We start from the raw sequence: 23,958 nt of genomic DNA, 5'->3' as shown, positions 1-23,958 counted from the left end.
ACATCATTAGCATTAAACTCCTTCCATGACTACAAGCAACATGCATGTTATGTAGAAACTTGAATGGGATTCCAAGGAAGAAAGACAACAGCTTTTGAAGACGATCCTAGCACTTATACCGATAATAATGTAGAACACTTGCATACTATTTTTTTGATGTGTGGTGTAATTTCTCACTGTGGAGATTTCGTGAGACATATATACTGCCAGGAACGTACGCTTTCAGACTTGTAACATTAAAATCTCTCCATGATGTACAATGCCTCACTTCTAGTGTCTACCACAGTAGTTGCATCGATTGTACATTCACGCACATATAGCCCTGTAATTGGATCTTCCATTAATTCTGGCAATTATGGGTTCCACACTGACGAGCAATACTAAAAAGTCAGTGGAACACTTTTTTGCCAGCCTTTTCTTCTGTCTTGGATGAAATACATTTCTTAATGCAGTCATTCAGCTTCAGACTGGTCTGGGTGGTTACTCCTAGGTATTTTACAGTTATTACTGTTCTCACCAATAGCGTAACCACACAGTAATGGATCTTCTCGCCTATTTACAAAGGAGTTCATTACATTTAGTTGAGTCCTTTGCAGTTCGTTGCAGCTTTCAGCATTGCTGTCTTCCTCTAATAAACAACCACATCCCCTCGACCAGCCTCATGGAGCTGTCAACATTTAGGTGCATAAGCTCCAGTCCACCATAGTCAGATTCATTGTAAACATCCATTTACAATGAATCCAAATGCAAATGAATTCTTGTTTAACCTTCAATATAGTAAATGTACACAGATATAGCGATTTCTGCAAACTTCTTTGCATCAGTATTTAATATAAATGCTGATATTCTGTATTCGCTAGTCATATCAAAATTTTTATGTGGACTGTGTTTGAAGCAGTTTATAAACCCTGCTTGCATGTCTGCAGTGGCCTGGTCTGTTTCATGTAACAGTTGATATTCATGCATATTCCGCCATGTACCAATGTTTTCATTCTCTCTTCCATTCCAAATTTTGCATACATGTAAATGTTCACTACATTTAAAGATATAATTTCTTTTATGTAGGACGGTTTAAGTTCATTTGACACATTGGTTCTATGGAATAATACCGTTTGTGGGTACCGATCCAAATCGAGTAATATCTGTAGGTGACGACAGTGTGGAAAGTAATGTCATGAAGTTATACATACTGCAAACACGAAAATCTATTTGGGATATTCCTGGCGATTGTCATCCACAATCACTTGTGTGTATTACAACAATCAAACTGCATGTGTTTTGCAATCATACAGCTACTGTACATCTCCAACACACCGAGTTGCTTATGAGATTTAGTGACATATGTTTATTAAAGTATCGGCATTGGTGCCTTTCTTATGCGAGATGGCACTCTAGAGCAAATATTACATCTCTCCTAGACAACTGTTCATGACACAGTTGCCTCGGCCTGCTCAATAAGGGAGGTGCTGGATATACGAATGAGGGACAACCGGCTTGATGTTAACTTAAAGGACGTTTATCGATTTTTTTTGTCTCTTCTCCTGCCACACTTAGGTTAGTCAGTTGTCTGCACCAGGCTGCACAGGGTAGAGCGTACCTCTGCAAATGTTAATTGTGCATGGTGATGTATCAGCTAGGATATTATGAGTACCAGCTTGCTGTGTGTAGTTTAGGAGCACAAATGCATGTTCTGGACTATGTGCCACACATTTAAAGCGTGTGCTGTAGAATGTCTGTTCCTTAGTATTTACAAGAAGCAAAGTAAACCGTTTCCCACTTAACTATTTACAGAGCATTAGTGCCTTGCAACTAATTGCTCTGCTTATAAAAACAGTAATGAATGCAGTTTTTAAGGCATCGGTATGTCAAGGTATATAATAAATTCTACAAGAGATGCTACTAGCGCATCTCTTTTATACACACAGCGTTACTCTCCACCCCCAGAGCAGCTGCTTAGAGATTAATGGTAGTGGCATTTACTTACTGAAGAATCAGGCTTAGTGTCCTTTTAATGTGAGATGTCACACAGGCATCTGTGTAGGACCACCCAAGTAGTTCAAGGTAATGGCAACCAAACCACTAATGTTGGACAGCTAAGCCATGGAAATAATATTGATAACTCTATTAAAAAGATAAAATGAATATATCATTGACCATCAGAAATATGTAATGGCACTAATGTATTATGACAAGCAACCTGCAATGCCTAGCACGTCACAGGGTTATAAATCACACCTTAAAATTCACCTATTTAGGAAGGAAGACATCTGTTATGGTATAACATGATTACCTAAGGCATAAATTTTCATGCATATCTATCATGTATGAAGTATCATTTAAAGTGACATGTATCATATTGGACTCATGCAGACACTCGCTACTCCAGTCATGGCAGTATGAGAGGCATGTGTATTTGTCCCCAGGAATAAAACAATTAAAACACAATGATAGTGCTACATACGTGTTTCACACTGAAAATCAATAATGGGGAATTGTCTAAGTCTGTTCAACACAATGGTCCTTTCCTTAAATCCTGTAGAATAACATTATCAGTAGGGACCAGCCCTAATGTGATGTTTGACAGTACTGTGGGGAACTATATTTTGGATTACAGAAAATATGTTTCTTCTTTTTTCATGTAAGGCTTTTGTATGATACATATATTACCTTTATTGGGATTTAAATTATCAATCTGCATAAAATCTATATGAAATCTGAACTCTGACACTCGTTACTAACTCAGTAGAGGCTTGGATCCCCCACTTGGAATTTCTGAAAACGTAATGGGGGGATCCACAGGATCAAACAAGCACAATCCGTGCCATAGTTTCTAATTGTAGCTTTGAAACACTGTTTCTTAGCCAGGAAAGGCATGAACCATTCTACTAGACACGTATGAGAAAACATTATAAAATTGATAAAGTGGTTACAGATAGCTTTATTCAGGACTGGGCTTGTGATCTACGAGGGCAGTTCAATAAGTAATGCAACACATTTTTTTTTTCTGAAACAGGTGTTGTTTCATTCAGCATTGAAATACACCAGGTTATTCCCCAATCTTTTAGCTACACAACACTATTTTTCAACGTAATCTCCATTCAATGCTATGGCCTTACGCCACCTTGAAATGAGGGCCTGTATGCCTGCACGGTACCATTCCACTGGTCGATGTCGGAGCCAACGTCGTACTGCATCACAAACTTCTTCATCATCCGCGTAGTGCCTCCCACGGATTGCGTCCTTCATTGGGCCAAACATATGCAAATCCGACGGTGCGAGATCGGGGCTGTAGGGTGCATGAGGAAGAACAGTCCACTGAAGTTTTGTGAGCTCCTCTCGGGTGCGAAGACTTGAATGAGGTCTTGCGTTGTCATGAAGAAGGAGAAGTTCGTTCAGATTTTTGTGCCTACGAACACGCTGAAGTCGTTTCTTCAATTTCTGAAGAGTAGCACAATACACTTCAGAGTCGATCGTTTGACCATGGGGAAGGACATCGAACAGAATAACCCCTTCAGCGTCCCAGAAGACTGTAACCATGACTTTACCGGCTGAGGGTATGGCTTTAAACTTTTTCTTGGTAGGGGAGTGGGTGTGGCGCCACTCCATTGATTGCCGTTTTGTTTCAGGTTCGAAGTGATGAACCCATGTTTCATCGCCTGTAACAATCTTTGACAAGAAATTGTCACCCTCAGCCACATGACGAGCAAGCAATTCCGCACAGATGGTTCTCCTTTGCTCTTTATGGTGTTCGGTTAGACAACGAGGGACCCAGCGGGAACAAACCTTTGAATATCCCAACTGGTGAACAATTGTGACAGCACTACCAACAGAGATGTCAAGTTGAGCACTGAGTTGTTTGATGGTGATCCGTCGATCATCTTGAACGAGTGTATTCGCACGCTCCGCCATTGCAGGAGTCACAGGTGTGCACGGCCGGCCCGCACGCGGGAGATCTGACAGTCTTGCTTGACCTTGCGGCGATGATGACACACGCTTTGCCCAACGACTCACCGTGCTTTTGTCCACTGCCAGATCACCGTAGACATTCTGCAAGCGCCTATGAATATCTGAGATGCCCTGGTTTTCCGCCAAAAGAAACTCGATCACTGCCCGTTGTTTGCAACGCACATCCGTTACAGACGCCATTTTAACAGCTCCGTACAGCGCTGCCACTTGTCGGAAGTCAATGAAACTATACGAGACGAAGCGGGAATGTTTGAAAATATTCCACAAGAAATTTCCGGTTTTTTCAACCAAAATTGGCCGAGAAAAAAAATGTGTTGCATTACTTATTGAACTGCCCTTTAAATTCGCCATGTATCTGTAGTCTACAGTTGGGTTTATCCACATTAAACAACCATTACATTGTTTGCAGTAACATTAATGTAACACAGAAGTTGTAGTTTGATCTTGGTAGCACCTCCATTTTCTTAAAACGTCTGGCATAATCTTGTTTTATACCCACATCTGTAAGTATACAGTACTTTACACGAAGCTGTTGCAATACTTCAGACAGATGGTTCTTTAAGACATTACAGTATCGGCCAATTACAATTCACATGGTTGAGCGACAACATTTTCATGTTTTCTTCATATAGTTTTTAGTGTCTTCTAGTCAATTTCTTTCCAATGTGCCTCATGCTACTGTAGTACTGCTTCCACGTAGGAGGAATGGTAATTTCACTTAGACACCTTGTTTTTGAACTGCATTGTCTTCCCACTATTATAGATGTGTGGTATTATCGCTCTCATATTATGTTGTTCTCACACTTCTGCCACTAATTCCAAATAATTTCACTGCATAATGCTTTTTTCTTACTTTATTTATAAAATTCGTGTAGTATTACTAAAATATTGATTTTAAAGGCGTTGTCGTATAACTGTTATGGAAAGCAGTCTGATATTTTCCTGGTATACATCCCATTGCAGTGTCAACTTATTACTAAGTTAACAGAGTGTACAAGTTTCACTAGAGTGCTATTCCCACATTGGAAAACATTAACAAATGATACAGAACTGTGCTGTAGGGACTTGACTGCTTTAAGGATAGCACTCTGCAAGCAATAAAATGGTGTTTTATTAATCTTATGGATAACTGTCAATACTGGCAAACGTTGGCATTGACTCTCAGTTCTACGATTCAGCACCAAAATCATGATACGTTAATGTTGATCAATATTTTGAAATAAAGTGTTAAGATGATAATGCAATTATATCTGTCACATATTGAACTGAACTACCCACATATTATTTTGCTCCCATGTAGAATGTTGTACAGTGCCTTACTTTAACTAAAACAGCTTCATAATTATAAAGCACATTGTCTGTCCCCAGCATAAGACCTGGGACTGTATATCTCTAATGTAATGCGAACAATGCACAGTATCCAAAATGTATAGTTATTTACCCATGTCTCAACATCATGTAAAGTAATGTGCATGTGCCAAATTTTTTTGGCAAATGCACTCTTTCTTCGTATTTACGGTAAAGGTATATATCCCATATACCAATCATATTCATATATTTTCTGTATTCTGTGTATAAATGATTACACTGTGATAAATAAAGATTTGTGTCTAGAATATACATATTCGCAAACCTACCAGATGGGATTTGATTTTTTTAGTATCCAGAAGTGATTCAGACTCTCTCACCAGGTAGAGCATCTACAAAGTGTTTGTACTGCCATTCATTCTTCTTCCTCCAAATGCCTACCCTAAAAGAAATTCTGTGAAAACGTAATGCTAAGTTAGTATTATATCCATTAAAACACAGTGACTGATATGGAGGTGGGGAGCTTTCAATGTTATTTAATGCATCACAGGTGTGTGAGGTGACTTAAGCTATCTTACATGCAGCTTTGTGCTTACTAATGCTTATCAAATCCCACTGCATGAGTACCTAATAAATACTGATCAACTGCAGCAATCAGAATTTTGTACTTACTCTGAAGTTCCCATAAGAATGTAACTTATGGTAATAACGTTTGAGGAACTGAATGTACGTAATGTAAACTCCTAGCCCACTTTCCCTGTTTTGTGTATACGCTGGTCTCTCACATGGAGCTATCAGAACTCTCCATACTGTGTAAATTATCTAATAGCATATAAACAGATGCTGTGTGGTATTTAACAGCGTTCTGCAATTTCTCTACTGGGTCAAGAAGAACATATGCGTAACTGATGTGTAAGTAAACCTTCTAGACAGCCAAGAATGAGAGAAGATCATAAACTACGCTCTGTTAGCAAATCATTTTATAACCTACCTGTTAACAACATGTGGCCTCTTAATGCAGGCTCCAACAAAGGCAGTGAAACTGTTGTTTTATTTAAAAGAATTATACTATTGTAGAAGAAATATAGTTTTCACAATCTAGAGTATCGTTTGCCGCCATACCCTCAAATACAGATACTACTTAATAGGAAGTGGCTCCTACAAAAAAGGTTATCCCACAAATCTTAAGAAAGTGAAACATTATATGGTACAGAATTAAACCATTTCCTATTAAAGATTTCGAGTATGACTGCAGGTGTAGTGCAGATGATGTAACTTAAAACTTCTATAGCAGGAATAAAATATATGTGGCACTCATATTCTCATGACTATAGCGATACACATTATTTTACATGACATTTAAGATATGAGAGACATGTATAGAGATTTCTTATTAGATAAACATCTTAAAAATTATGCTGATACACATATTCATCACAAAATAGTGAGATATATAGCTGCAATTTATAAATCTAAAGTGGTACAGGGTACACCAGGTTGTGTATTGTAATACATAAGTATCATCACAGATTTCTGATCATGAATGAAAAATTCATTTGAACTTTACATGAAAGTAACCAAAGCTATGTTCACATCTGAATTGTCCATATCATTTTATCGAAAAACGTGTCTTGCTTCTACTAAAACTTATATCAGTGTCATCCACACATTATAGGGACCACCATGCTAGAACAACCTCCGACATCGACAGTTGACTGGTCCTATCTTGTCTTTACTTTGGTGGTTTTGTATATATACCTGGGAGAGAGCATGTTTGCTTGAGAATGACATCTCGCATTTTGAAGATGCCAAGGCTGATACTTAAGAAATATACACCAGTAAATTTCAGTCTTAAGTAGGTGTTATGGAGTGTAGAATAACACTGTAAAAAACTTACGTGTGTTAACAACTTACTAAATGCTCTGATATAATTCTTACTGTCTAAAGAATATGGTATGAAGTTGCCATTTATAGCTCCATGGCGATGCTAGACATTTTTTCTTCTAATAAATAGCACTTTTTTGCAGTTTATCTGGAGCCGGATGCGTATTTATACACAATGCTATAAAATATCCTCTATGTTCTATAAAAGTGCAGTAAAGAACTTGATAGTGGCAAACTACACTGATGGAGAAAAAATCACAAAAACAAAACATAGTTGATATAGATTAATTAAATTTCAGGAATACATTCGTCTAAGTAACATATTTAAGTGATTAACATTACAAGGGCACATGATAACGTCAGCACAATATAAGACACTGCAAATGTGAAATGCTGGTACATTCATGACGGTGTAACTGCCAGAATATTGAATGCAATTATTGTGTTGTACAGGCGTCAGATGTCAGTTTGTGGGATGGATTTCCATGCCTGTAGCACTTTCTCGATCAGTACAAAAACGGTTTCACTGTTTGTGGATGAAGCTGGAATTGTCATGCTATGATGTCCCATATATGCTCGATTCGAGACAGACCTGGGAATCAAGCAGGTCAAGGCAACGTGCCAACATCCTATAGATCATCCTGGTTTACGACAGCCATATGTGGGCGAGCGTTATCCTGTTGGTAAACACCCCATGGAATGCTATTGATGGATGGCAGCACAACAGGCCGAATCACAGACAGATGTACAAAAGTGCAATCAGGGTGCATGGGATAACAACGAAAGAGCTGCTGGTGTCATACAAAATCGCACCTAAAACCATAACTCCAGGTGTAAGTTCATTGTATGTAGCACACAGACAGGTTGGTTCACACCCTAAATTATCCTTCGCCTAACCAACACGTTGCCATAACTGGCAAAGACGCTGAACAAGCTTTCATCAGAAATAACAGCTGACCTCCACCTTGTTTTCCAATTCGCTCTCGCTTGACACCATGGCAGGAGTATGGAGTCAGTGGAATGCACAGTACAAGATGTCTGGCTTGGAGATGTCCTTGAAGTAACAGATTTTTAACAGTTCATTGTATCACTGTGGTGCCAGCTGGTACTCGAATAGGTACAGGAAATACAGTGTGATGCATCAGAGTCACACGCCGAACTCGATTCTCTTCCGACTTGGTAGTATCATGTGCCCATCCTGAGCCCGGTCTTCTTGGGATTGTATATTCTCGTGACCACCACCGGCGGTGGCTGTACTCCTGCCGTGTCTTTCTGCAGTATCACAGAGGGCACGTCCAGCTTCTATTTGATGTATTACACGACCTCGTTCAAACTCAATGAGGTGATTATAATGGTGACTTCGTCAGCTAAAAGGCATTGTTGACTAACGTCAACGCACCACGTCCAGTATCAAAGGTAAGTAACGCTCACGACCGTTACTGCGTGTATTTAAGGCAAACCAGATTTGCATCCTCATAGTGGCACAACTAGCGCCATTGCTAAAGAACTCAGTAGAAAAATTACAAAAGCAGGAGCACAGTTTTGTTAAGTAATTAACAAATAATGAACTTGACGAAAGTACAGAAAACCATAAATTATAATGAATATACCAAAGCAGGTAGGGAGTTTCGTACACTTGGGTTAGTGTTATATATCAGTAACAAATATCAGAGTGCAACTGAGTAGGAAAATATGGCATTACATGCAAGGAAAGAGAGAAAGCCACCTGATAATGAGAACAGTACCACAATGTCGTGCTGAACACGGTTGGGAATACAAATACAGATGTAAAAGTACTTTAAAAAACTATTTTGAATATTAAGTTGTACAGCAAAGACCATAAAATAAATAATTACAACATGCCAAGAGAGAGACTTAAAATAAATATAAAAACGAAATATTATGTAAGATAGGGTTGGGGAGGAAACAGGTGCAAGCCAGGTGGCATAGTAGTCATGTTTCGTATAACATGAGAAAGGTAATCCATCTACAATATATTTTAGAATAACTGCTAAAGCAGGGTATGTGTGGCTGAAATTAAGAATAGGAAGAGGGGGAGAACAGAGGTGCCAACAGACAAGTTTTATTTATTACATATATTCACAAACAGCGAATACCATATTTTGGTTGATAACAGGGAATAACTTGATACAATTAACAATTTTAATAATGAATAACAAGGACAAGAAGTATAAACAAATAAGAATGAAACTACTGTGTAGAACTGAAGAAAAACTGTTTGCATAAAGAATTACATAATTCCATAATCTAAAGGAAGGCAAATTGCTGTGAAAGTGAAGTATACCATTCCAAAATGAATGAACATAGTGAGAATGACAATAGAATGTGGTACACAATAGATTTTCGTAGGCTGTATATATAATTTTTGAAGGCTAATTATCTCACAAACGAGCAAATATTAATAATGGGGGAGGGGGAGATAAAGAGGAGGTTTGGGGGCAGAGCGGAGTAGCTATTTAGGAAAACCCCAAAGGAGGTCATATGATGGATGGAAAATAAAGAGACCGGTGTCATAAGGCAACAAAGAAACCCCAGAGAAGAGTAGAAATTTGCACGCCAACTGTAAAGTTACTATGCACATCATATTAAAAATGGGGGAAAAGGAAAAAGAGGCACAAAAACCACACATATAATAATAAATCTTTACTACAAAATAATAAATATTAGACAGAGCATATACAGTGTCATCTGGAAATGATCTATGTAAACCACAAATCAGCAAACACGTTGTAAGCCGATTGATGGGTCACCCTGTTCTTCGTTAACCACTTTAAAGGGACTTTTATATTATTATTATTATTATTATTCGTTACAGTCAACTTTGGACTACGCTAAGCATCAGTCATTTCTTGTGCTTTTTCTTGCGTTCTTCCCAGTACTTCTTCATTTTTTCTGAGTGGGCTTCTTTACGTTCTTGCGACCAGGTTGTTCCCGTCTTCTTTGATTGCGTTCGGTCTTTGAATCCCTGTATTTTGTTGATGGCATTCCTATATTCCATTCTGTTGTAAACTGTCTCTGGTATAATGTTCATTTCTGCAATGTCTTCTTTTACTTCTTTCAGCCAGTTAATTTGTGTCTTTCTGCTTTCCATGTATTCCAGGATTTTCTTTGCCGTTCTTTCTGGTGCCATTCTTTTGACATGCCCATAGAAACTCAGTCTTCTCTTTTTAAAGGATGTTGTCAGTTTTTCAATTTTCTCGTATAACTCTTTATTGGATCGCAATTTATAATCCTGTCCATCCTTTTTAGGTCCTAAGATCTTTCTCAGTATTTTTCTCTCTTTTATTTCCAATTTCTCCAACAGACGTTTTCTGTTCAGTGGGATGCATTCAATCGCATACAAACTTTCTGGTTTTATTACCGTATTGTAGTGCCTGAGCTTGGCATTGATGGAGATCGACTTTTTATTGTATACATTTCGGCATAGCTGGTATGCCGTTTCCATCTTTATTGCTCTTTCCTGTAGTGAAACATTTGGTAACCCTGTCGGTGTAATCCATTCCCCTAGATACTTAAATTTATGAACTCTCTTAATTATTCCATATTTAGTCTGCAATGTCTGTGTTGGGTCTGTTTTGTCCTGTATCATCAGTTCTGTCTTTTCATACGATATTTGTAGACCTGTCTTCTCAGCGATCTCATGCAGCATTTCTATCTGAATCTTTGCTGTTTCGATGTCATCTGCCAATATTGCCATGTCATCAGCAAATGCCAGACATTCAATTTTTGTTTTATTTCTTCCTAACGTTATCCCATTTTTCACTCCAGCTTCTGCCATCTTCTTTCTCCATTCCCTGACCACTTTTTCAAGGACAATATTAAACAACAGCGGGGAGAGCCCATCCCCTTGTCTAACACCTGTTCCAATTACAAACGGTTGTGACAATCTACCCAAAAACTTCACTTGCGATTTTGTTCCCGTAAGGGTTTCCTGGATTAGACTTTTGCTTTTATCATCAATCCCAAATTCTTCTAATGTGTTAATCAGAGTTGGTCTATCAATAGAATCATATGCTTTTTTGAGGTCTATGAATGTAATTACTAGATTTTTCGATGTGCGTGCGCGAAGTTGTATTATGGAGAGTAGACTGAATATCTGTTCACTGCATGATCTTCCTTTTCTAAACCCAGCCTGATATTCACCCAGTTCTTTCTCTACCTGATTTTCAATCCTGTTTTGTAGTGCCTTGGATAGGATCTTATAGGCCACTGATAACAATGAGATACCTCTGTAGTTATTTGCATTTGTCTTGGTACCCTTCTTATGTAACGGATGAATCAATGCTGTCTTCCATTCCTCCGGAATCTTCTCTGTATTCCAAATCTCTTCAAACAGCGCCTCGAAATTATTTATTAAGTTTTCTCCTGCGTATTTCAGTAGTTCCGCGACTAACGAATCTTTACCAGATGCTTTATTGTTTTTCAATCCTTTCAAGATCTCTTTAATTTCTTCTTTATTAGGTGGTTCAGAGTCTGGTAGCTTATTCTTAGGCTTCTCAAATGTCAAGGTTTCATCAGGTCTTTTGCAGCTTAGCAGCGTTTCAAAGTAGTTCGCTAGGTGTTGGCAATTTTGTTCCACGCTGGTGATCAGATTTCCTTTTTCATCTTTGAAGCAGAGTGTCGGTGGTTTATATCTTGTTATTGTAGTTCTGAATGTTTGAAAGAAATTGCGTGTATTATTCTTAGAAAATTCATCTTGTATTTTCTGTATTTGTTGTGTGTCATATTTCCTTCGTTCACTTTTAATGATTTTCGTCGTTTCACGTCTTTGCGTTATGAACTGCTCCCAGTCAGTTGGCCTTTTGGTTGAGTTGTATTTCTCCCAAGTTCTGGCTCTTTTCTGTAGTGCTTTCCCACAGACCTCATTCCACCAGGGATGCTTTTTCTTTTTGGTTAGTAAAATTGTTTGTTCTGCTGCGTCTCGTATTGAGGTTGCAATTTCTTCCCATTTGTGACTTTTGATTTTATCTGTCTTTTCCTTGTAGTCGTCTAAGACTTGCTGATTGAGCATTAAGTCCTGTACTCTGTATTTGGCTATTTTTGTTTCGTCACTCTTGTGACTTCTTTCTGGTGTTAATTTCATCTTAATTTTGGTCAGATAATGGTCAGAATCAAAGTTGGCCCCTTTCACCACCTGTACATCTTGAATGTCCCTTGAATTATCATAACTTATTGCCACGTGATCAATCTGGAACTCGCCAAGTAATTTGTTCGGTGATTTCCATGTTGTTTGCTTTTTGGGATTCTTCTGGAATTTAGTTGTCATAATGTTCAATTTGAATTTCTCACAAAACTCTACTAATCTCTGGCCATTCATGTTAGTTTTAGTGTGTGCTGTAAACCTCCCTGTGCTTTTTGATAATTCGTTTCTTCCAATTTGTGCATTAAAGTCTCCTAACAGAATTGTAGTGTGTTGCTCAGGGATCTTCCCTATTGTTTCTTCCAGTTCCTCCCAAAATGTCTGCACTTTCTCTGGATTTTGTTGGTTGTCTTTATTTATTGGTGGATGGGCATTTATAAGTGTGTACTTTTATAGTGGTAATCATAAATTTGCTTTTCTTGTACAGTTTCTCAATTCATTTCTGCTGTTGTACAGTGCTTGTATATTGCCCTATGTCCCCAGTCTCTTTATTTTACCTCTATTTGGTGTTATCGAGAAACTTCTCAACCTTGCCGCCAACTCCCCTCTTTACCTACTCCACGCTTCCCCTTTTCAAAATTTACTCCTTTTTGAGGCACCTAGCATTCAAAAATTATGATACAGCCTATGAAACCTACTGTTGACAGCAGTCTATTATTATTTGATAATGTATATGGATTTGCAATGTTTTATTTCAACCAACACTTTGACAGAATTTCGTCTTAATTAAAATTCTGGCATTTTATAGTTGCTTATGAAAATGGATTTTTCTTTTTATGTTCACACATTTTAGTTCTTTTGTGTTTCTTATTATTTTATTTATTATTAATGTTGTATTTATTTTGATTGTTAACTATGATATGTTATTGGCTGTTTGTGAATATATGTAATAAGTAAAATTTGTCAATGAGTAGGTGTCTTTCCCTCCTCTTCTCATTTTGAATTTCAACCCTGTCTATATCTACAGATCAGCATATCAGTACCAGTTTCTGTAAAATGTGTAATATATGTATTTCCGTTCTTCATGACTATTGTGTCATCTAGCTTGCATCTGTTTTCTCCTCCAGCCCTATCTTACCCTAGATCATTCTTCTTTTTGATACATTATATCGAATTATTTTATTGTCTTTGTTATATGGCGGCCTACATGATTTGCTTTGTTTATAAGTAGTTTTACATCTGTATTTCACTTGTCTAACATGTTTAGTATTACCTTCTGCTTCTGTTCACTACCACATGGTTGCCATGTATATTACTTTGTATGTAACGTCTCACTTTCTTACACAGTTCTACTCTAATGCTGCTTAATGGTACATAATGCCATAATATGTGTGTGAAGCTCCCTTCCTAGTTTGATACGTTCATTTAAATTTATGGATTTCTATATTTTTGCCAAGTTTGTTATTTGGTAATTACATAAAAAACCATGTTCCTCATACTTTTGTAACCTTTCTGCAGATTTTCTCAAGAAGAAATTACCCAAAGCACATCAGTAAAGTTGAGTTGCTGAACATCACGTGACTAAACATTTTCTCCTGCAACCATAACACCAGCGCTTAAAAATATTTTAAATGTATAGAATTGTTGCATGCCTCTTGCGTTACTATATGTTTCACTTCAAACCTCCTAGTTCCTTGAGCATTTTGTCCCCAATCCGCACTGCCTGCACTACATATTAACCAGGGAGCGATGGTTGTGATGCCGATAGTTTGCTGGCTGAAATTTAGTTTTCGCTTGGGAATTACACCTCACATTAGAAATATACTGAGGCTGCTACTTTGACAGATATACGCTTTCCCTCCAAGTGGGTGTTTTTGAGGTGTAGAGTAGGATTTGAGTACAAACCGCACACAGGTTGACTGTCGTAATACACACAAATATTTAGAGGTCTCTGATTTCAGATGGCAGTCATCAAAAACATCGCAAATATATTTGCAGTATTTATCGACTTAGGACATTATTTTCCACAATATCATCAAATACAGGTATTACAATCTTAGGATAGGTTTATCTTATCACTGTTATTTCACAAGTCTTAGGACAAAAAACAGATGCATCAAATGGCCTCAAACCGTTACTTATTAAAACATCTGTTCGTTCAAGTGTAGCTTACATGTTACACAAACAACAACGAGCAATGGAAATCGAAGAGACAACTAAAACTTTGCTGAATCATGATATCAGCTACCATATCAGAAGGATTGAAACTGCTTTGGAAAAAGGAACAGGCCATTGCAGAAGAGCAAACTGGATTTAAATACTGTTTTAAAAACAGAATACGGTTAAATTCGGTTACAGCAGGGGAATACAGAACATCAACATTTACTGTAAATACCGAAACAAAATCACGATAGCTTGTAGTAATTAAAGAAGTCACTTAATCCATGGATGTTTACTACATTAGGAGGATACACCAATATTTTGTATACATTAATTCACAGTTGGATTCACTTAAAATTGATGGTTACATTGCATCCAGATGTGGTGAACTGGAGGTTGAGCACCTAACAGTCTGTGGCTTCATGAGGCTGGTTTCACGTTATGGGGTTGTCTGCTGGGCAAAGAAGGCAACACTGGAAATCTGTGGGACACTGCCCTGGATGGATGACTGTGGCAGGGACTTGGACGCAAGTGAACGTAATGCACTGCATGTAAACAAGTGAAAGGGTCCCCTGCTGTTTGGTTATGCTACTGGTAGAATATGAACCGAACAGACCAATCTGAGGTAGGATGAATAAATTAGCAGCGATAATTCATCCAAGAAAGAAGAAGAGGCTACCAAAACACATTTTGGACTGAGTCTTTAGTATTGTTAGGCTGGAACCGGTACCACGTTGTATTAACAGGACATACAATGAAGAGCAGTGTACGATCATTTAGTCTCTGCAATTCCTGTGACAGATGCTACAAGAGAGAGATTTTGTATCCCGTGGAGGATTTCCTGTTCCTAATTCGAGGGAGTACGTTTCTGGTAATATATTAATTTCTCCCGTCTACATCTCCCGAAATGACCACAACAAGAAATGAAACCGTATATAGTAAAATTTCTCCGCAGGTGTTGTACATTTGATTATAGGTATAGGCTCTAGTACTGTCTTGGAAAGTTGTTGCCTTTCTTCAATGAAATCCTATTTAAGTGTGTACAAAACATATGTAGGCTGCTTGTCATGCAACAGTGTGGTTATAAATCTCTGATCGCTGCAATAGAGTTAGCATTTTTGAGCTTGAGCGACATGTTATTGGAGGTCCCTGACCTTGTTGGTATGGGAGCTACTGACGGGTGTGGATGAACTTCTTTAACACGTAGTTTTTCTTTGCTGTAACGCATAAGTAATGGGAAATGGCCAGTTTTGTTATTGTGAAAGGAGGGATGATGAGTATATTGCGAGACGATTGCCAAATTGTGAGTTAACAATTACAGAAAGAAAAATGCAATAAGTAAAGTGCATTTCAAAACCAGGAAAATAAGAGTTGCATACGCTTTATCATGAAGACTGTAGATTTAATGAAACATTTCTTAACGGCAAGAACAGTGGAAAGGCAACATTATGCAGCAGTACTCTGAAATGGGCTGAGTGGCGTAGTGTAAAAAATCTCTCTTTACTATAGACATGTTACTGAGAAAATTACGAAATACCTATTAGCATCTGCTTAAAAGGACGGTCACACGGTACCTACATGTGCAGGACTGCTCACTGTGCATCTTGTTATTCCATAGGTCGTAAGAGAAAAGCACCATAAACGTTACTTTATCACAAATACTGTTATCTGCTGGTCGTAAGAAGCTAAGGCAATGTATCGAACAATGTTGCGCTATTAAAGAAGTTACTTCCTATTTCGAGAAACAAATGAATGACATCTGACACAATCCTGCCCTAAAATCAACATCGAAGTCATTCAGCTCTCACATAGCATCTGGGGAAAATGAACAATTCCTGTATTGAACCGCTAAATCTTCACATATGACGTTGAATGGTTGTATACATATGCTCTAATATGTCGTCTCTTATTTATGTGCCCTCTACAGAGTGTTTCCGTAAAAGTGTGCAAAAATGTAACTGGCCATAGAAAATGATCCACTGAACAGTTTGAGGAAGGAACCTGGGGTTGGAGAAGCCAGCTTAAGGAGAGAAGGAGGTGAATTTCTCTACCGCTTTGTCTAGCATGACTGTTTTCGACGTAGATTACAATTAATACGCGTACAAGTTTACGCATACTATTCTGTTTATTCACATGTACATTCATTATTTTCTGCAAGGAAACAAGGAGGACGAGCGTGATTACTAGTACGTCTTGAAGCAGGTTTTGTATTCTTTGCTTTTCCATCTTATTTACGAGTACATTGTCCAATGACAGAATGTGCTATGAATCAACGGCAGACCCATTCATTACTCAGTGCTATTGAGAGACGTACAGTACAATGCGATGGAGCATTACCAGTACAGATTTGAAGAACTCGCTGATATACAGCTTGCATATTGGGAAGTACGTTACATTGCTCTCGCTGCTGAAAGGCTGTACAGGGAACGATTTCCTAACAGGTAGCATCCGTGACAACAAGTGTTTATTTCTCTCGATCAACAAATGCGGGAGACTGGGTCATTGGAAAGAAAGACGAGGGATCTAGCAACTGAGGTCCATTCACACACCCGATTTTGAAGAGGGGTGTTGGAACATGTTGCAGCGGATCCCACTACAAGTACTCATCGTATTGCACGTGGAATGGGCGCTGCACGTATTCGGGTGTGGCGAGTACTCCACGAATAACAATTACACCCATACTATCCGCAATGAGTCCATCCAGTGCTTGCCACTGACATTGCACCTAGCGTCGCACCATGTCAGTGGTTGCTCCAACAATGGATTGATCGACCAGATTTTCTCAAAATCCTGCTGTTTACTGACGACACCTTACTTCATCGTGATTGGATTTTGAACAACAGGAGTAACCATGTATGGGATGAGGAAAACCCTAATGCTGTAGTAGAGTCACACCATGAAGTACGGTTTGATGGGAATATCTGCGCTGACATAGTAGGCGACCATCTCATTGGCCCGTACCTTTTGCCTGTCTGTCTGAAAGGCCACCTGTACTTTAGGTTCTTGCAGAGAGTGCTACCTGAGTTGTTGTATCCTCGGCTAATCGTGAGAGGATGTGGATACATAATGGTACACTGCCTCACTTCAGTGTGGATGTCCACAATCATCTCAGTGCTGTATTTTCCAGTCGCTGTATTGGGAGGTCCTATTTCAAGACCTGCGAAGTCACGTGACCTGAATCCCCTTGAATGTCACTCTTATGGGTGTGTGCGTCACAGTTTTGTTCGCCGATGTCATCCTTGCATTGAGGTTGATGGCTGTCAGTTTCAGCACATTTTGTAAGGTACAGTACAAAAGATACTTTCATTCTGTCAACGAAGGTATTTGCAGCCAACTGTAGCTAACGTAAATAAAAAAGTACACAGTAATGTGATTTTATTCCTATTACCTCCTTAAGCTGGCTTCTCCAATCCCAGGTTCTCTACCTCAAATTGTCCCATGGAACATCCTTTAGGTTCTGCCAAATTTTTGCATGCTCTTACTGAAACAACCTGTACAAGAGATATGTGACAGAGATAGGACAACATATGCTTGTGTCTGCACAACTTTCAGCTTGACCTTTGAAACAGACAAATGGTCATTAGTCCCACATGTGTAAGTAATGAGTTTCTTTGCATAGTAGTTCCTTTTTATTACCTTTAATGATTTTCTTATGTTGGATCTGTATGATTCGACTGGTAGTCACATCCAGTATTAATGTCCACTAGTTGGTGTCCACATGCTTTTGTTCATGTCATATTTAGAGAATTTGGATTGCATATCACTGAGATGGAAGCAAATCCGCACCTGTGCATTTGTAGAATAGATTTTCTAATGCATTATACGTTACATTGGCACGGCAGTTGCTCACTGTGGTGGTTGACTTGGTAGAAAAGAACAGTGGGCTACCTTTTTCCCTTTGAAGAGTTTGTACAGATGCTAAATGGTTGTTTATGCACGTGTGCCTACTGGTACTAGAGTACACTGCTGGCAGTTAAAATTGCTCCTCCAAGAAGAAATGCAGATGATAAAAGGGTAATAATTGGACAAATATTTTATACTAGAACCGACATGTGGTTACATTTTCACGCAATTTGGGTGCATAGATCCTGAGAAATCAGTACCCAGAACAACCACCTCTGGCCGTAATAACGGCCTTGATACGCCTGGGCATTGAGTCAAACAGAGCTTGGATGGCGTGTACAGGTACAGCTGCCCATGCTGCTTCAACACGAGACCAGAGTTCATCAAGAGTAGTGAACGACCAGTTGTGACGAGCCAGTTGCTCTGCCACCATTGACCAGACGTTTTCAGTTGGTGAGAGATCTGGAGAATGTGCTGGCCAGGGCAGCAGTCGAACATTTTCTGTATCCAGAAAGGTCCGTACAGGACCTGAAACGTCAGGTCGTGCATTATCCTGCTGAAATGTAGGGTTTCCCAGGGATCGAATGAAGGGTAGAGCCACACATCTGTAGTAACACATCTGAAATATAACGTCCACTGTTCAAAGTGCCGTCAATGTGAACAAGAGGTGACCAACACGTGTAACCAATGGCACCCCATACCATCACGCCGGGTGATACGCCAATATGGCGATGACGAATACATGCTTCCAATGTGCGTTCACCGCGATGTCGCCAAACACGGATGCGACCATCATGATGCTGTAGACAGAACCTGGATTCATCCGAAAATATGACGTTTTGCCATTCGTGCACCCAGGTTCGTCGTTGAGTACACCATCGGAGGCGCTCCTGTCTGTAATGCAGCGGCAAGGGTAACTGCAGCCAGTCTCGTGCAGATGGTTGTTGTCTTGCAAACGTCCCCATCTGTTGACTCAGGGATCGAGACGTGGCTGCACGATCCGTTACAGCCGTGTGGATAAGATGCCTGTCATCTCGACTGCTAGTGATACGAGGCCGTTGAGATCCAGCACGGCGTTCCGAATTAGCCTCCCGAACCCACCGGTTCCATATTCTGCTAAAAGTCATTGGATCTCGACCAACGCGAGGAACAATGTCGCGATACGATAAACCGTAATCGCCGTAGGCTACAATCCGACCTTTATCAAAGCCGGAAACGTGATGGTACGCATTTCTCCTCCTTACACGTGGCATCACAAAGTTTCACCAGGGAACCCCGGTCAATTGCTGTTTGTGTATGAAAAATCGGTTGGAAACTTTCCTCATGTCAGCACGTTCTATGTGTCGCCACCGGCGCCAACCTTGCGTGAATGCTGTGAAAAGCTAATCATTTGCATATAACAGCATCTTCTTCCTGTCGGTTAAATTTCGCGTCTGTAGCACGTCATCTTCGTGGTGTAGCGATTTTAATGGCCAGTGGTGTAGATACCTCTCTCCCGCAGCGCTGGTAGCAGCAGCTATATTGAAATAAGTTCACACCTTTGAAACATCAAGAAGTAGTGGGCTGTGTACAGTTCTCTCCAAGAAAGTCATACCGGTGGTTGTTGGCCTGACCTATGTGAAGTGATGCCCACCCAGCACACGTCCAATGACATGACAGCTGCAGGCATAGTGGTGTGCTTGGTACATGGAAGAGGGTTTGCCACATTTTCTTTGTTTATAGATAGTGATGTAGTCATCGCTATCCCATTCTATCCCAGTCTTGGTTCGTAGCATTGCTGGTGTGGAACTTATTAAACATAGAATAGCAGTGTAATGTTACAATATCTTGTGCGTGTGTGTGCGCACGCTTTAACATGTTTACATACCAGTAGAAAAATTTAATACAAGGATTTTTTAATTTCTGTAATATCCAACAACCTTACAGTGTCATACTCCTGTAAGTCAGGCTGATAGTGACTTCATAGTTCGCAGATCATTTTTTCAGTAGGTTCAGATCGAAGTATTTTAACACACCAGTTGTGCAGAAACAAGCTTCTTACTTTTTTAAGAGCTATAATTACACATTAACCCTGAAGTCGTAGATGAATGGTATATCAATCATCCACTGTAATGTCGAAATGTCTAAGCAGCCATGAGACATTTTGGGATCATACAAAATAGCAATTAAAATAATTCTAAGTATAAGGGGTAGTGTGATAATGGATTATAAATGAATACGAGATAAGAGGACAAGTAGGTTATTTGCTTCATACAGGTGACAAATTATGTCCAGAATATACATCCAAAATCTAGCAACCATGAAGACTGGACTTATATCTCCAAGGAATAGGATACACACATTTGTGGTTGCCATTACCCAACTGATTTAGAGGAATAGGGGAGAGGGAGTGAAGGAGTGATCACGGAGGGACTGGGAAAGGATGCTCATCTGTATAAACAGATCTGGCAACAATGTAGAGTGGGTTCAGATACAGTCAGATCTATTACTAACAGCCATATGTAGTTAAACGCCAGAATTTTTAAAGACAGCCATGACTGCTTGCACCATATATACTGACCGTTAACTGGGGAGGGAGGGGGACTCAGTGGCAGTGCTCACCTTGGTCACAGTGTTTGCCAGGAGATGGCGCAGAGGCTTCAATCACTCAGTTCAGCACAGATTTCAGACTCCGTAATTGGTGGACATGGTAGAATGAGAGTGTCCACAGTTGCAGGAATGCAGTAGATAAACTGACAATTCCTTATAGTGTCTGGAAATGACCAGTGTTCTCAGCTTGTGGAGAAGTTCATGGAGGGGGAAGCCACATACAGAGGAAACAAGAGACTCTTCAACAAACCAACAGTCAATAAGGAGAAGTGTATGTGGATCTAACTCTTCATCACACCAGCAGTTTTGAATTTATTAATTATCAAACCAACTTTAAAAATTAATAACCCTCTAACTCGTTGGGCGATTTTTATACTCTCTCACAACAGATAAAGCTTGAGATTCTCTATGAGAACATACTGATACCATGTTTTTACACATTGGATTATAAGCCACAACGTGGTTTCCAAGGTTCAGAAAGCATGTTTTCACATGTAATAAATAATAAATCCGTAAAAGTAGCAGGAATATAATGAACTATACTGACTTATCTAGTCAACATGTTAGTAATTTTTCAACCTGAAATTATCATAGCACAATTGCTGCACCAATAAAAAGTAACTATAGCAAAAATTTAAGTCAGCAAAGATCTAAAGGCATAATCTGAAAACTGAGAAGATTTCGATACAAAGTGATCATATACGTTTATTAGTTCTCTGAGTATTTCTAAAATGAAACACAGACTGCATAAGTTTCTGGCAGCCATCTTGGCGTGCAGCATTTGGTTTTGAATCTTGAAAGGGAGCAGATGTGGGTATCATCGAGAGATATGTGAGGTGCGACCTTAAAAGTGTTTGAGATCTTGAAAGAACGATTCTGAGGTCCTGCAAGAACCTCATATGACAGTATCGAAAACAGAAAATTTTCGTGAGGTGGCGTGTGGTGGAATTGCACTAATTTCACGCAAGTTAACAAGTGATCGCACTTGCCAGGCAATTAAGTGTGATTTGCAGAGTATCCATGTAGATGTAGTATTTATGCTACTTATTCATTGTGGCACTTTATCCTATGAGAGCAAGAGCTGGTTTTCCAATACTGTTGGCAGGTAATTTTACACGAAACTTATTGCACATGTAATAATTTGGTAGTCTGCCGGAAGTGCTTAGTAGTTACAAACAAAGTGCACAGCTCTGAACAATAAATTAACTGTGTTAGTTGAGTAACAAGAGGAATTAGTAAACTTTATTTATTGTAAACTAAAATCAGTATTATTTGAGAATGTTATTTAATATTATCGCCGTTTACCAACTCTGCCTGCATTTGTGTGAGTTACTGTATATTCAATACAATGATTTATTGGATGTTATGCAGTTACATTGGTTATCCCTTGAACACTGACGAAGCCAAATAAATTGATATATCGACTATAATCTAGAAATTATAACTGGTATTGTTGTTACTATTGTTATTGCTATTATTATTATTTGTTTGGGGAAACGATGATCCTGTGACATTTTTGTCACATTAAATATGTTTCTTTTTATTTCCTCTGAACTCTCCAACATTTAGCATGCATAGTTTTTTTACAATGTGTACTGCAGGAGCCAATAACACTTCTAAATGAAGTATTTAGCTAACATGGAAAGCTACCAACCAGTCGAAAACCAGACGATGAAAGAAACACCAGAAATTATCTAGCGGTGGATTGAAAATCACGGAAGATTTAAGATTGGATATGCAGACAGATTTTGGAACCTCATTCATAGAATAACAATATATCAACAGTCATCAGTGCATATACAGTACATATAGTGAATGAGTCGTAATACTGAACTTACCGTTAATGTCGATAACAACTGTCAACTTTGAAGTGAAGTACCGCAGTCTGTTGAACCAGTAGCTGTGATAGAAGGAGTAGAGTGCGTCGGCCAGGCCGAACACCTGGTATGCCTCTGGCTGCAGCTCCTGACACTGCGCACTGAAGTCGCCACGGAAGGAGAGGTAGTGCTCGTGGTAGGACAGCAGGCCGTCATTCAACAGCGGCTGCCTGCAACACACAACCAGCGAGCTTAGAAGTCAGAAACCAATAAAATTAAAGTGCCAAATCATGTACAGTGTATGCATGAATGGAACATTATCAAGGATGAATATTCACTCACAGCCAAAGAGTATGATTATTTGAAACTTCGTGCCATATGAAAACTGTGTGTCAGAGCGGGACTCGAACCCAGATCCTTTGCCCCTCTTAACTAAAAGTCTTTATTGTAATGAAACAAAAATTCTGAGCTAAAGCTTTATCAAATGACAGCACAAATATACCCATACTTCTTGTACAGAACATTATATATATATATATATATATATATATATATATATATATATATATATATATATATATATGGGACATGAAAGGGAAGCAGTGGTTGGGAAGGGAGTAAGACAGGGTTGTAGCCTCTCCCCGATGTTATTCAATCTCTATATTGAGCAAGCAGTAAAGGAAACAAAAGAAAAATTTGGAGTAGGTATTAAAATCCATGGAGAAGAAATAAAAACTTTGAGGTTAGCCGATGACATTGTAATTCTATCAGAGACAGCAAAGGACTTGGAAGAGCAGTTGAACGGAGTGGATGGTGTCTTGAAGGGAGGATATAAGATGAACATCAACAAAAGCAAAACGAGGATAATGGAATGTAGTCGAGTTAAGTCGGGTGATGCTGAGGTATTAGATTGGGAAATGAGACACTTAAAGTAGTAAAGGAGTTTTGCTATTTGGGGAGCAAAATAACTGATGGTGGACGAAGTAGAGAGGATATAAAATGGGGACTGGCAATGGCAAGGAAAGCGTTTCTGAAGAAGAGAAATTTGTTAACATCGAGTATAGATTTAAGTGTCAGGAAGTTATTTCTGAAAGTATTTGTATGGAGTGTAGCCATGTATGGAAGTGAAACATGAATGGTAAATAGTTTGGACAAGAAGAGAATAGAAGCTTTTGAAATGTGGTGCTACAGAAGAATGCTGAAGATTAGATGGGTTGATCACATAACTAATGAGGAAGTATTGAATAGGATTGGGGAGAAGAGAAGTTTGTGGCACAACTTGACCAGAAG

At 39.0% G+C, this 23,958-nt stretch overlaps 1 protein-coding gene across 1 annotated transcript in view; it reads right to left on the bottom strand.

Annotated features, from left to right (window-relative positions):
* LOC126426480 (uncharacterized) overlaps positions 1 to 23,958 on the bottom strand; it is a 138,436-nt gene that overhangs the window by 14,811 nt on the left and 99,667 nt on the right. Inside the window, exon 6 of the mRNA XM_050088391.1 lies at positions 22,690 to 22,898. Coding sequence (XP_049944348.1) covers positions 22,690 to 22,898 — 209 coding nt within the window. The remainder of the gene's footprint in view (positions 1 to 22,689; positions 22,899 to 23,958) is intronic.

This window comes from Schistocerca serialis, chromosome 11 (assembly GCF_023864345.2).
Source record: "Schistocerca serialis cubense isolate TAMUIC-IGC-003099 chromosome 11, iqSchSeri2.2, whole genome shotgun sequence".
NCBI classification, from domain to species: Eukaryota; Metazoa; Arthropoda; class Insecta; order Orthoptera; family Acrididae; genus Schistocerca; species Schistocerca serialis.
This window is presented reverse-complemented; position numbering and strand designations above follow the sequence as displayed.